The sequence below is a fragment of the Urocampus carinirostris genome, chromosome 14 (genome assembly GCF_059441175.1).
Source record: "Urocampus carinirostris isolate Australia breed hairy pipefish chromosome 14, RoL_Ucar_1.0, whole genome shotgun sequence".
In the NCBI taxonomy this organism is placed as follows: Eukaryota; Metazoa; Chordata; class Actinopteri; order Syngnathiformes; family Syngnathidae; genus Urocampus; species Urocampus carinirostris.
In genome coordinates, this window is record NC_142362.1 from 11,375,020 (window position 1) to 11,389,903 (window position 14,884).

At 39.6% G+C, this 14,884-nt stretch overlaps 1 protein-coding gene across 2 annotated transcripts in view; it reads right to left on the reverse strand.

Annotated features, from left to right (window-relative positions):
* Positions 1–13,033, reverse strand: part of vwc2l (von Willebrand factor C domain containing 2 like) — a 39,924-nt gene extending 26,891 nt beyond the window's left edge. Inside the window, exons 1-2 of one of the 2 annotated variants that reach the window (XM_088353428.1) lie at positions 12,548–13,033; positions 9,876–10,331 (exon numbers count right to left, since the gene is read on the reverse strand). In XM_088353428.1, the coding sequence (XP_088209554.1) occupies positions 9,876–10,259 (384 nt within the window). In that variant the 5' untranslated portion in view covers positions 10,260–10,331; positions 12,548–13,033. Of the gene's footprint in view, positions 1–9,875; positions 10,332–12,542 lie in introns of both variants that reach the window. The other variant, XM_088353427.1, reaches the window with a different exon arrangement.
* Between the last annotated feature and the right edge of the window lie 1,851 nt (positions 13,034–14,884).

A 14,884-nucleotide genomic window follows, 5' to 3' on the forward strand; every position in this document is an offset into this window, starting at 1 on the left:
TGGTGGGACAGGTACACCGCGGTTACAATAATAGTCTGTGGTTTGCAATAATCTGTGGTCTGTGCAGCCCGTTGAGACTCTTTGTGCTTAAGGGCGTCACAAATAAACATGACTTGACTTGACTATGGCACAACACGGCGAGGTTGAAATAATCAACACAGGCCTTAAATGCACTCTTGTGGTCTAGTGTGAGAATAACATATGCAATGATATACTGGTGATAAACTTTAAAACTCATTGATACAATCATGTGTTAATCATTTATAAAATAAGAGTTTAAGTCGCACCCCCGCCTAAACTATGAAAAGATTTCTACCTAGCGGGTTTTGACTATCGTAGGTCCTTTCTGTCATGACCAGAACAGAGACAGGACCCACTTAAGTACGTTTCTCTCAGTTTTAATTGGGAAGAAGGGTCAGGATTGCACACACGATCTGTGTCGGGAGCGGAAAAAACAGGTCACTAGCCGGGACAGGAGAGCAAAAAACGTGGTCGAGATCAGAAAACAGGTCGAAGCCGGGAGACAGGCCGGAGCCAAAACAGGAGTGAGTCAGGGTCGAAAAGTATGCCTAGAGTAAACTGAGGTTCGAAGCCGGACTGACAACCGGTGACAGATAGACGTGGGTTTAAATAGAGACCGGGAGCCAATCAGAGTCCAAGGCAGTTGGCGCCAAACGAGCGGGCACAGGTCCTTCACATCAGTAATCATGACACTTTTAGGCTAAAAACAAGGGATTACCGAACTGACGATCCAGAGCAAGTTTCCTCAGACTTCCATTTACATTCCATACACGATGTTGATTTGATGCTACCGATAGCTCTGAGGCTGTTGTTGGAAACCAGATAGTAACATTATCGACAAAAAAATCATTTTTTTGTGAATTTGACGTTAGTATCTCCATTAGGAGGGGCCTGGCTCAGCTGTGGATTATCAATTAGGTGTCAGTTTGAAGCTTGCTAAACAGGGCGGGAAAATTGCAGCGCAAACACAAATGCTGGCCCTTTATTTAAATGAGCTTTAAGCATTTAGCCGACAGCCCTTTTGCATTCCTGTTTGACGGGCTGCCAAACGCGCGGACGACAAATTACGCCGTGAATTACAACGACGACGACGACAACGTTGTGACTGGCACGTGTAATACCAGTGTTTCTCAACTAGTGGGTCGGGACCCAGAATAGGGTCGCCGGCTTTTTTCTTCGCAAAATAATGCTAAAACAATAGAGGGTAATCTCCAGGGTTGGGTAGGGTTACTTTAACTTGATTACTTTCAATTACTTTTGGATTACTCCAATACCAAATATGCTAATAAAAGACAAAAGAAACTAAGTATGAATAAAATTATGACTCTCAACACGTGGTAAGCTTTCTCTCTTGGGGCGGCAGTAGCTCAGGAGGTAGAGCACGCGTCTTGGGATCAAAGGATCCCAGCTCAAATCCCGGCTCGTCCGTGTTACATGTCAAAGTGTCCTTGGGTAAGACATTGAACCCCTAATACTCCCAATAAGCAAGTTAGCGTCTTACATGGCTGCAATACAAGGCCGCTATTGGGAAATGTGAAGCACACTGTAAAGTGCTTTGAGAAGTCATTGACTTGAAAAGCGCTATTTAAATGCAGATCATTTTATTTCATTTCTCTCCTGGCTTTGATCTCTTTGATCTCCGGCAAAACCAACATAAAATGCGACAGAAACAAAACCAACATAATTTTTGCCGTTCCATGTATTCCGTTACGCCCCAAGCCTGCACAAAATTTAGTAATTTTATTCATATTTAGTTTATTTTGTCTTTTATTAGCATATTTGGTATTGGAGTGATCCGAAAGTAATTATTTACGTCTTGTTTGGTTAATTGCAAGTTTTAGAAGGACCTCATCTTACTTTACTGTGATTTTTTGGTATTTCCTTTTTGCCCATAAAAATAGAATAAAATTTGTGATAAGGGGAAGGGAAAGTGGAAAACTGGGACAACAACGAAGGAAGCTATTGCAAAATATCAATGTTGCACGAATGTCTACTACTGAATCACTACAGGAAGGTACAGTAAATGGTTTAAAATTGTTATACTTTTAACTTATAGTTTATGTTGGCAATTTCTGTGTATTATTTGTTATTGCGACATCCATTGCAGCCTGGTCATCCTGGAAGGGGGTTTACCTCATGTGCAGTCCCTTCTCAGGGTTTCTTCATTTTTCCTCATGCTGAGGTTTTTGAGTTTTTTCTTTGCCCTCATGTAGGTTTTAGATCAGAGGATGGTGTAATAATAGTCTGTGGTACGCAATAATCTGTGTTTTGTGCAGCCCTTTGAGACTCTTTGTGATTAATGGCTATACAAATAAACATGACTTGACTTTACATGACTTTCTTTTGCCATTACAATAATCTTTATTAAATGCGTAATTCAATAATTATCTATATCTAGGTACCCACTTTATTCATATTTTCAATTTATATTAGTATGTGGATATTTTAAAGCAGTTTTATGGGGTTTCTTGTATGTGATGTTGCCTTATATGCGAGTATGTACAGTACTTGAAGTCATTTTGGATTGACGGTAATTTTGTTTACTAAACTAATTAACTAATTGGATTGTATCACAAAGCCTTTATTTAAACTACTCAGATGTAAACTGGATAGTTAACGGTTCAGGGATGCAGTGGCTCTGGAGGTAAAGCGCTCGTCATGAGATCAAGCAGTCGCAGGTCCGATTCTTGGCTCCTCTGTGTTATATGCCGAAATGTCATTAAGCAAGACACTGAATCCCTCATGCCCCCGATAAGCAGGTAGTTGCCTTGCATGGCTGATGCTGCTAACGGTATGTGAGTGTGTGTGAATGGGTAAGTGTGAAGCGCATAGGAAAGTGCCTTCGGGGGTCTTCATTGACCTGAAAAGTGCTATATACTGTAAATGCAAACCATTTACATCTAAATTCACCAAAGGCACCAAATTCAGATTAAATTTCTGACGTTTTGAGTCATCGTTGGTAGTGAATGAGTTATTGTTGTATCTCATTTATTTTTTCTTTTCAGTCATGTTGCAACAAACATGACATCAAAGATTGAACAAATCACTTAAAAGGAAAAAAGGGATGACAGGTTGAAGCCAAAGGCTTATAAGAGACCCATCCCCCCCAAAAAATGTGGACGCTTCTTCAAATTTATTGGATAAGAATTATAAAAAGATAAAGGTTTGTCTTTCAATGATTTTGACGATCACAAGTTCTTTTTAGAACTTGACCTGCATGATAAAAGAGGGATTAATGTACTTAATTTTGGAATTATCACTAAAAAAGAATAAATAAACAAAAACAAACTGATAAAAGAAGTCAATTGTTATTTGTTTTTTCTGTAATTGTTTAAACACAAGGCAGCACGGCGGCGCAGCGGTTAGTGCGGCATAGTTCCGAGGTCGTGAGATCGAACCTCCTGTGTGGAGTTTGCATGTTCTCCCCGTGCTTGCGTGGGTTTCCTCCGGGCAATCCGGTTTACTCCCACATTCCAAAATCATGGCTGGTCCAAATTGTCCTTAGGTTGGAATGAATAAGTGAGTTGTCTGTCTCTGTGTCCCCTGCGACTAGTTCAGGGTGTCCCCTGCCCACTGCCTGAAGACTGCTGGGATGGGCTCCAGCACCCCTGCGACCCTACTGAGGATAAGCAGTGCAGACAATGGATGTTTAAACACATCTGCAATGCAAGAAACATGATCACCAGAATTCTGTGAGCGCATTTAAATAAATAGAAATAGAATTTAAGTTCTTCCACTTAAATTTAAACACTGTGAGACATAATGAAGCAGTGATTTCTATAACGGTCACTATGTTACTTTTTAATATGGTAAACGAGTTTGGCCACAAATTATGTTGATATATTAGGACATCTCCTGCCTCGCTGAAAACTTTCCAGGTCAATGCACTTGAAGCAGGTAAAACAAGTAGTAATTTTGAGCATTTCGCAAACTCCCTTGATAATAACACCGGTTAAGAGAAAAGAAAAATCAATGGGAGTTCTCATTTTCATCACTTTGACGGTACGAATGATCTCCTTCATGTTAGCACCGAGACACTGTGACGCTAATTATGCGTTTGTGTAATCTTTGGCAGCTTGCGTTTGACATTTTCATGCATTTAGTTTCAACAGCTTTGGTACATTAGTTACAAAGATTTCTGATTAAAAGTAATATCACTTGAAATGGACTCCTGGTATTTGTATTAGAGTGGTATTTGTAAGAGTTCCGACAGAGATAATACGCTTTTGCTTGATAAGATCTGGCCAAATGTCCATCAATTTGAATCAATTATTTCGGACATTTCTGAGATTCTTACCAACAACTTTTTAGATTTTCTCTAACACTTTTAGTGTGTCACTTCCACAAAGAATTGCAATGAAACCATCTGTGTTGTGTGGAAACGCATGTATGTAAACAAGTAAACTTCAAAAATCAATTTAGAGTAATATAGTTGAAAATAACGTATTTCCAAATCCTTTTTAGGTAAAATGATCAAAAGAATACCCGAAATTGCCTATCTATCCATCTTTCTATCTACAGTATATGTCTATCTATCTATCTATCTATCTATCTATCTATCTATCTATCTATCTATCTATCTATCTATCTATCTATCTATCTATCTATCTATCTATCTATCTATCTATCTATCTATCTATCTACCTATCTATCTATCTATCTATCTATCTATCTATCTATCTATCTATCTATCTATCTATCTATCTATCTATCTATCTATCTATCTATCTATCTATCTATCTATCTATCTATCTATCTATCTATCTATCTATCTGTTTCAAAATAGAACAGCTTTAAAAAATATATATATAAAAGATATGTAAATTATTTAAAATGAGCAAAATGTAATTAGAGGTAAGTATTATTTATTTTATTTTAATTTGAAGTATGTTTATACTTAAAAAACGCGGGTGAGATGTAAACCCAAACATATTCTACAAACAAAATTAGTTACCAAAATTAGCTTCCCGTGCCAATAATGGATTGTAGTTTAGATTTTGGTGGTTACCAGGTCTGCTGGATCCCAATCACAGCAATAATCAAACGATGAGAATGGATCAAGTGCAGTCCCCTTTTTGGTGGTAAAAACAGAAAAAAAGTTGGCGCCCGCTGGCGGCAATAGGTGACAAGGGATGATGTATTGAGACTTCTTAGGTGCAGTTCATTTTAGGCAGAAAGAAAGAAAAAAAGAGCACCGGGTCCGATAAAAGTGAGCTCTGTTGAACCCCAATCAAAGCAGTGATTGGTCGATAAAAATGGATCACGATCGCATATATATATACAATCCACTTTTTGGGTCGCTGCTGCACAAGTGCAGTACACTTTTCGTTGGAAAGAACAGAAAATAAACATCAGAGGACTTGACAAAAATGTTCCCTGCTGGCCCCCGCTGGCAGCAATAGGTTCTTGAGTTTTTCCTTGCCCGCATGTTGGTTTAAGATCAGGGGATGGTATAATTGTAACATATGCAGTCCTTTGAGACAGCTTGTGATTAAGGGCTATACAAAAACATGTGACCTGACTTGACTTGTTGAGAAAAGTGATCTACTGCAGTGTTTCTCAACTGGTGGGTCAGACCCTAAAAATGGGTCGCATACCTGTTTTCATTGGGTTGCAGCCCTTTTTCTTGGAAAAATAATGCTAAGAAGAAGAAAGAAAACAACGAAATACACCACTCTATAGTTGATGGTGATAATGCTCTGCTCGATCACTTCTTCCTGTTTGGTTAATTGGTGAGTTTGAGAGGGACTACATCATATTTTATTGTGAGTTCCTTATTATTTTTTTTTAATGTTTTGCCCATAATAATGTGTCCCAAGAAAGTTATTGATAAGGGGAAGGGGAAGGGGAAGGGGAAAACAGTGAAAACAAAAATCTAGTCAAGGAAACAAACTACTGGGAAATATACAAATAGTGTATTAGTGTATGCCATTGAAGCACTGCGGGAAGGTAGAGTAAATGGTTTACAACATAATCAAATAATCATTGATGTTTAGGTACACGTTTTATTAGTAGTTTGGATTTCTTTCAGTTTGCGGCTATTTTAAAGCAGTTTGTAGGCTTATATGCAAATATGTACTGTATTTAAAGTCATTTGAGTTTTGCTGAATTTGTTTTTTGAAAAAAATGATGAATATATTCTATTCTCTCAGCTTTAAATCACACAATCATTTCATTGAATACATTTAAGAAGTGGAAATTCTGTCTAAATTTGTGTACCACTTTGTCATTAGGGTGGAACGGTGGGTCCTGAAGTCAGACCAGTTAAGAACCAGTGATCTACAGGTTCTGCGTCATCAATCAGGTCTTTTTTTCCTTTTGTTGTGCTGAAATACTTTTTGTTACTGGGGTGAGTGGTAAACATTGTAATTCATGGGCTTTAATATGTAAAGTACGTTTTGAGTCTCTTCATTCATCCATAAACAGTGTAGAGCTTCACTCACAGCATAATTCAATTCCCTTTGAGGGCAATCTCTTGAAACCTCTCAGTGTCAAGAGTCATATTCTCACAGTTGCTTTGGAAAGGAACGTGTCGTAGCGAGCTTGTCCGACAAACACCAGCTGCGTGGTCCGACTGCTTTTACCTGCAGGATCTAACGTTTGACTTTGTTCACAAGACATGGAGTCGATCCCCGGTAGATTGAAGAGTGACGTCTGTCCTTCAGCTTGACCTCTGGCAAATGTCCGTCAGACGATTAATTTTCTGTGTTATGCTTCTTTCTAAAACTTGGATCAAGCTGGAATGCTGATAGCGCTACAAAAGAAAAGTGACCTATCCTCGAGTATCATTAACACAACTCTTTTCTTTCACTGTCATATTGCAATTATTTTTTATTAAAGCAGAGCATCAGGGTTAAAAAAATCTTCCCTGATCCAGTCGAGAAAGCGGGAGCCACAGAGAACACATTTTTGTCGGGCCCGCAATTGACGTTCTGTCCACCAGAAAGGGAACTGTGCTTGTGCGGCTGCGGTCCATTATTTAGATCGCATATTTCTTTGAGCAAAGCGCAGTTTGTTTTGGGTCAGGCCGTTATTTCTTTCCTTAAATGGAATGCACTTGAGCGACCGTAAGACCTCATCCCTAATTTCATACTGCTCCAAGCAGCGGTCAGAGAGTCATAATTTATGTTTTGCCTGGTGCCTCTTCTTTTCCATTCTGTCAACTAAAGAGTGAACAGGACTTGTAAAGCGGTGATCCATTATCCCCAATCCTATATTGCAGCTAGCGGGGACCAGCAGAGTGCATTTCTGTCGTGTCTGGTGGCTCTTTTTTATGTTATTTCCACTTGAAATGTAGTGCAATCAAGCAGCCGTGATCCATTATCCCAATCCCATACTCCAGCGACGGTGTTTGGCAGAGGGCGCATTTTTGCCGTTCTGTCGACCAAAAAGGGAACTGTACTTGTGCGGCTGTGGTCCATTATTTAGATCGCATATATCTGCGAGCAGAGACCAGCAGAGCAGACTTTTTTGGGGGCGATGGCAGCTCTTTTATCTATTTCTGAAATTCTATGCACTTGAGCGACCGATAGACCTTATCCCTGATTCCATATTGCTGCGAGCAGCGGTAAGCAAGTCACCATTTTTGTCATACCTGGTGGCTCTTTTTTGCCATTCTGTCCACTAAAAAGTAAACAGCACTTGTCAAGCGGTGATCCATTATCACCAATCCCATATCGCTGCTAGCAGGGACCGGCAAAGCGCATTTTTGTCGTGTCTGGTGGCTCTTTTATACGCTCTTTTCACTTAAGATCTAGTGCAATCAAGCAGCCGTGATCCATTATCCCAATCCTGGTGATTGGCAGAGGGCACATTTTTGTCGGTAGGTGTGCCGTCCTAGCCACCTTAGAATGAAATACACCGTTGTCCATGTGATACATTATCCCCAGGGGATTGTTGCTGAGAATGGGGGCTGAAAGAACAAATTTGTGTCATGGGTAGCGCTCTTTTTTTACCGTTTTTTTCTGGATAAATTAAACTGCATCGGCGCTGCCGTGATCCAAAGCAGCCTCAAAATGCAGCGTCATGAATATCATGGAGGCTCCCAACTAATTTATTTTCCTCAATAGAGATGTCTCAATGATTATTATTTTTTCATTACTGCTTAAGCAAACTCTTTTTTTTAGAAAGATAATTATTAGATTCTCATGCTGATTTTGTTGTTTTTGAATCACAAGTACTTTCCCTAGCTCAGACGATGAAGTCATGATCTTTAACAGCCGACAGGAGAAGAAAGTGCCTTCTTCTGCCAGCAATGTATCAACGCTCATAAATCCAAATATTACTCCCGTATGTCTTCTGACGTTGCTTCGAGGCTGCGGGGACAATGACATCATCCCCACAGGAGGCCATTTTTACATATACCCCTAGCTTTTTTTCTTTATGCTGAGATAAAATCAAATCCCTTAGCGTGGACTCGCAACTTCCATCTAGTTTCTTTCAAACCGTAATTCATAAACCAGTCTTAGACCTTGTAAATGTTCACAATGGTCCCCCAATCACCATGGGAACCCTCTTTCCGAACCACCCCCCAGTATTTCTGTAACACAGATGTGGTGTCCTTGAGCAAGACGCTAGGCTCCAACGTAGCCACCGTGCTCCCTTGTGTATGCTTGCTTTGTCAAATAAAGATGAGTCTATTATATTTTGGAAAATGAATAACGCATATAAACTCCAGCAACGGCCAAGGATGCTGGCTCAGCAGTCTGTGTTTCTTTCTCACAATTCAATGAAGCGAGGTCGAAGTAGCCGTGCGTGCCGGCATCCGTTACACTTGCAGAATGAAATGCAATGGACGCTCCATCTCGCAGATTTTTTTTATGGAGTCCTTTTTTCCACTGCACTTGGTAAGAAAGAGTAGCGAGGGAAAAGGGAAGGGCCAGTGCAATGCGTGGCGATTTTATTAGGTGCAGTAATCCCTTCCTGTATCGCAGTTTACTTTTTGTGTTTTTCGCTACTTTAATGTTATTTCATGAAATAAATAAACTTAATATAAATGTTTTCTTGTATTTGTTATTCAACCCTAGCTCTTACAATAGTTTTAATTTAATGCACCTTATAGTCCAATGTGACTTACATACAAAAAACACGTATCAGAACATTTTTTTTCTGTCATCTTGCTGCTACGGTGTGCGCATTTGGCACTTATTTTTGTTTGCGTTAGACAATACAGTGCCATAGTGTTGTTAATTATTACACAATTTACATATGAAAAATTAGGATATGAAATAAAATAATAGAGAAACAAATGATAAACAATAACATACAGTTAATGATAATACATAATACTCCAAGTAAAACAAGCCACTGCTTAAACTCCTTCAAAATTTTGTACATTTTTCCTCTGTATTCGCATAAGTTTTGCCTTATAAGCCGGTGCGCCTTATAATGAGGAAAATACGGAATAAATATAAAAAATTCTCAAATTTGATTCTCTTTACAATCAAAGGACAAAAAAATACATGTAAAGAGGCAGTGTGTAATATTTAGTGCCTGTGGTAGAAAAACATTCATTTAGTAAAAAAAACCCATTTGTTTGTTAATAGGCAAAAATAAACGAACTTTAATACCAATGTTAATTTTTATAAATATTCATAGGTCTAGAAAGTTGTATTTCTTTTACAAAGAGGAATTCATGCTTAGTAGTTCCACCATGTTTGTCTAGCATCTTGCTGCTACACTGGGCTCATTTGGTTCTCGTTCACATTTGACAATACAGTGCCATCTAGTGGTCGAATATTACACAATGTACCTTAAAAAATATTAAAAAAAATAAAATATATGATAAAAAAATAATATACAGTTAATAAAAATACACATACATTATAATGCAGGCAAAACAAGCCACAGCTTACCTTAAACTCCTCCAAAATTTTGTACGTTTTCCCTCTGTACTCGCAAAAGTTTTTGACCTCCTTGCACTCGGGGCAGCATCCGTTGTGCTCCACTTTGGTGCACTTGGGGTGAAGTTTGGGGCACTCGGGCTGGTCGCAAACGGGCCCGTCTTCCGTGCACATGCACGGGCAGTTAGAATGACCCGGATAGAAACGCTCCCCGAGTTTGTAGACAAAACCGCTGTCGTCCACGCATCCTTTTCCTCGGTAGTCGTCGAAAAGCAGGCTGTCCCCGGCCCCACGTTCTGCCTCGTCCCCGGCGTAATCCACCAGGTCGGCGTCCATGGCGGCGGGACCAAGCAGGGCCACCAGGACGGCGGCGGTGGCCCAGAGGACGGCAGCCATCCTTCACTGCGGCATTAAGATCCTCGTTTCAAGGAGATTCACCAATTTGACGGATGCTCTTGAACGCCTCATCTGGAAAACCAAAAGGTTTGATATGCGGTTTTATTGAATTCAAGTTGAATTTCATTGACATTTATTCATTTTAAATGAGCTGAACAGAATCTCGGACTGTTTTACACACTGCTTTCGTCTCCTAGCACACTTGTGTCATCATTGCAGCCTCAGTCTGTCCGCTCATTATGCACGTGCAGGTACGTGCATTTCATAATCGCTCACAAAAACATTTTTCTCTTTTCATCTTTCTTAGGGACTTTTCTTACTTTCACCATTTTATGCTACTTGAACAGATAGAAAGAAAAAACACCCTGGGGCAAACATGAGGTCTGTCTCCAGCACCCACCCACCTCCCATTTCTCTTACCTAGTGTGTTCCATCCTGAACAGCATGTAAGATAAAAGCAGATAGGTGCAGTGGAAAATAAAGCATGAGGCCCCTCTAACTCAGTTGGGCATTAGTAACACATACTTGATAGAGAAAATATTTGAATTTAAACTTTTTTAAGGACGCCTTAAACGACACACCACACCTATAAGAACCACGCTGACACTACTAATGCAAAACAAAACAAATCCTACCCAATTGGAAGAAATGTACAAATTTAATTAGTGCAAACGTCTGGCAAGCTTTCCAGAGCAAAGAAATCCTACACACAGGTTCCTGTTTCTTTGTAGATCTCTCCCTCTCTCTCTCTCTCTCTCTCTCTCTCTCTCTCTCTCTCTCTCTCTCTCTCTCTCTCTCTCTCTCTCTCTCTCTCTCTCTCTCTCTCTCTCTCTCTCTCTCTCTCTCTCTCTCTCTCTCTCTCTCTCTCTCACAAACACACAAACTCTTTGTCTCCCTCTTATCCCTCTCGACCTTACCTTATTTGACCATTCACTTCCGGGTTCAATTTTCCTCCTCACAGTTGTGGTCATTTGTCTTAATTTCCCAATGTATTTTCCTCCATCGCAACTCGTCCTCTTTCCTTCATGGGTACTCTCTTATCTTGGTTCCTTGCTATTTTGTCATCTTTCTCGTCACTTCTCAAGCATCCTTGTCTCAATTCTTTGTTCCTCTAATTTACCGAATCCGCGCCTGTCCTTCTGAATCAGGAGTGCTGCTTTATGAACTCTTGGACTGTGGCCTTCGCGGCTTGTATTTAGTGGAATATTGACCTCTTGTGGGCAAATTTTCTCATTTTATAAATATTAAGAAAAAATTAAGAAAAATAAGACGGCTACTAATTAGCAGATTAGAAAACCTTGCTTATTTTAAGTAGACAGTAAGTTTTAAGTAGTTCTTATTTTACCAGATAAAAATGATGAGGTATCTTAGAATAAGGAACATTGGTTACAATAACCAACATTTTTTGCCAATGGGATAAGATTCTTTGGGGTTAGATAACGTCACTGTCATGTCCGGATGTTTTCATATTTTTTTACGAAGGATACAAAAATCATTCCCCCAAAACATTTTCTGGGGAGATTTTTTTACATAAGAAAAAAAACTATACATTCACTGGTCACAAATTTATGAAATAGTTAGTGTCTAGAAAATGGTTTGGTGAACAATTAAGGGATGATTTACATAATAACCCACCAAAAATGAATTTTGGAGATGCGATATTTCACATGACAACAATGAGATAGTTTTAAAAACTTGTTGAAAAGACCTAAGAAAGACGCCAAAATGTTCCCCAAAAGACATATTTGTTTGGTTAAAAAGTAAATGTTGAATGAAGCTAACATTTTGGGCTAAATATAGAACATATTAGGGAAGGTAGATACAACAAAAGTAATTATTGGACTGAAGTTTTTCAACATTAGCAAAAACATATATTTAAATGTCTATTTTCTAAAAAAAATGTCTTAAACTGACCAAAATAATTCAACATCCAATGCCCAAAAGATTTCTTTTGGTGAGGTAAAAATAATGAATTACCCAAAAAATAGTCATTTTTTAAAGAGAGCAGAGGTGCATATCTCTAGCACTACCTAGTTTTTGCATTTGCATCCCATTCTTAGTGTGGCATGCATCGCCTGAGAGCATGCCTTTGTTTTCTTATCCGCTGAGGTGATTCTGTGCACTAGCCCATCCTCTAATATCAACAGGCACGTGTAATCTATGCGTAATGCATGCGTAAAAATCACTCACACATCATGCTGTGTTCAATTTGATTACTTTACTCGTCTTATCGCCAGATTCGCTTCAATGTTGCACGTCAGGACTTCTTCACACAAGACTTACCTCACCGTTTTATGATTGACTGCTGCCTTTCTTGACTCTGTCCCAATTCAAGCCTGCGGTAATCGCTTTGCCTTTCCGAGTTGGTTGAGGTTGGGGGGTGGTGGGGTGTGGTAGAGCGATGAAAGTTCACCACCTTCCAAGAAAAACTAGGTGCATTCCCTCTTTTAGTCTCTATGCTATGTTTTGACAAGAAATACAGCAAAATCTTTGGCATCTGTGATTCCGTGTTGACATGATGTCCGCTTAAAAGTTGCCCTCATTGGCACCTCAAAGATCAAATCTTATCAATTGGTCCATTTTTTTTCTCTCCAAACATTCATTCAGTATTCCTCAGGGATACAAATGTATGATAGCGCTCCCTTGTTGCGTGCTCACGCGTGTGCATCCATTCTCCATCCAGGAGAGTCCATCAAAATCCTCAGGCAATCATAAAAAAAGGGAGTGAAGGTTATCTGAGACGGAGCTGGAAACGCTCCGACTTTCAGCACCACGGAGAGCAACTGAGCTCTGCTTTCTGATTACAAGGGAGGAGGAGGAGTTGTGCACAGCGCCCCCAACTGTCTTCCTCATCCCCTGCACACAAATACACGACATCACCCCAATGCACCGAGCAGAAAGCAAGGGTTAAAACCAAGCAGAGGAAATCGAGTGGAGCTGCACGGTCACTAATCACCGGGACTTCATTCGTGCACGAAAAGCAGCTGGTGAATTCGTGACGTTATGGCTCCATCTGGTAAAACACACACACTTCCCTCCTGTCCGTGCATAAAGCTCGTTGCACCTGTTTTGTTTTCTAGCGTGCTCGTCCGTGGCGATCATTGACGAGTGCGCTGCACCACGTTTAACACAGTCACAATTGTTTGGCACGAACCGAGACAACACAGGAAAGCTTGCCAGACGTTTGCACTAATTAAAAGCAAAGAGAATGGTAAGGGGGATGTACTATATGGATGGCAGTGTTCATTTTACCTCTTAAAAGTGATGGGTCCCGGGGAATCGCATGCTCAAAAATCTATGGGTCCCAACAAAGACTTATGGGTCCCTAAAATTTAGTGTTATTGAGGTTGAAATTGTAAATCGGCGACAAATATATAAATACATATATAAATCTATATATTCAGTCAGTTTTAATCATCACACTTAATTAGTAATACAAAGCAGTTATCACTTCAGATTTTTCAGTTCACAAAAATATTGTACATTTTACAAAATAATATTGCTGAAATATTAGTCTATGTATTCATGCAGTTTTAATCACTTCAGATTTCATAGTTCATATATTCTTTGTGGTTTGCTGTCCCGCCACAGTTGTAATGCCTTCTCAAGGTCCAATTGCAGCAACGGAATTCCCATAGCTAATTTGTGGTTTTCATTGTCGTTGTGCCAATCCAATGTGCTTTTCTGAAAGTTCGTATTGCGAAATGATTTATGCAATCCAGTTTTTTTGTCACGCTGGGTGCACGCATCACAGAACATGTAGCCTCCATTATCATCCTCCTCATAGCGTAACCAGGAATATAGTCGATTCCATTTTGGCAGAAAAGTCCTTTTCTTGCTCGGAGTATTCTTTTGTTTATTATCTTTCGTCGAATCGTTCACTTCAAAACACGTGTTTTCCCTGCATTCGCGGTCTTCTGAAGAATTTCTCCGCCGTTTTCTCGTGCCGGAATTATTGCCACTTTCTGTATTATTATTCGACTTATTACCGACACTGAAGAAATTACCAATTTTTTGTTGATTTGCACCTGATACCGACTGTTTTTTCGGAGGCATACTTCTCTTTCACTCGACAACCACCAAAACAATGACATCATCTCGGAGCAACGAGATCTCGTTTGCCGAGATCGGCGCGAAACCAAAACAACAATGGCGGATCTGCCTGACGAAAAGTTTGTAGTGCGGTAAATCTTTGTTTAAAAAAAAAAAGTAATCGGATAATAATGACAATTTGGTGTCAAAAAAGTTGCGTCCCGGGGACGCATGTTGATTTGACACTGCGTCCCCAGCAAAAACGATGCGTCTAGGACGCAGGGACGCGGGCAAACTAGAACACTGTGGATTGTTGACATTCCTTTTTTTTTAGACCAATACAGATCCTTCACTCTAGTAAAAAAAAGTCAATTTCCTTGTTCCACCGGCAGATAATTATGCACATTTTAATATTATGTTTCTTATTTTATGATCAGTTTTAAGAGTTTGACCTTTTTAAATGCTCTATTCTTGTATTATAAATACACTTGTTGGGGTCTGGTCCGCTCTCTTCCTTGAGAGGTGGCATAATGGGTTTGGAATTGGAACAAGTTTGTTCAATCACCATACACGTGACCCTTATTATTCATTGG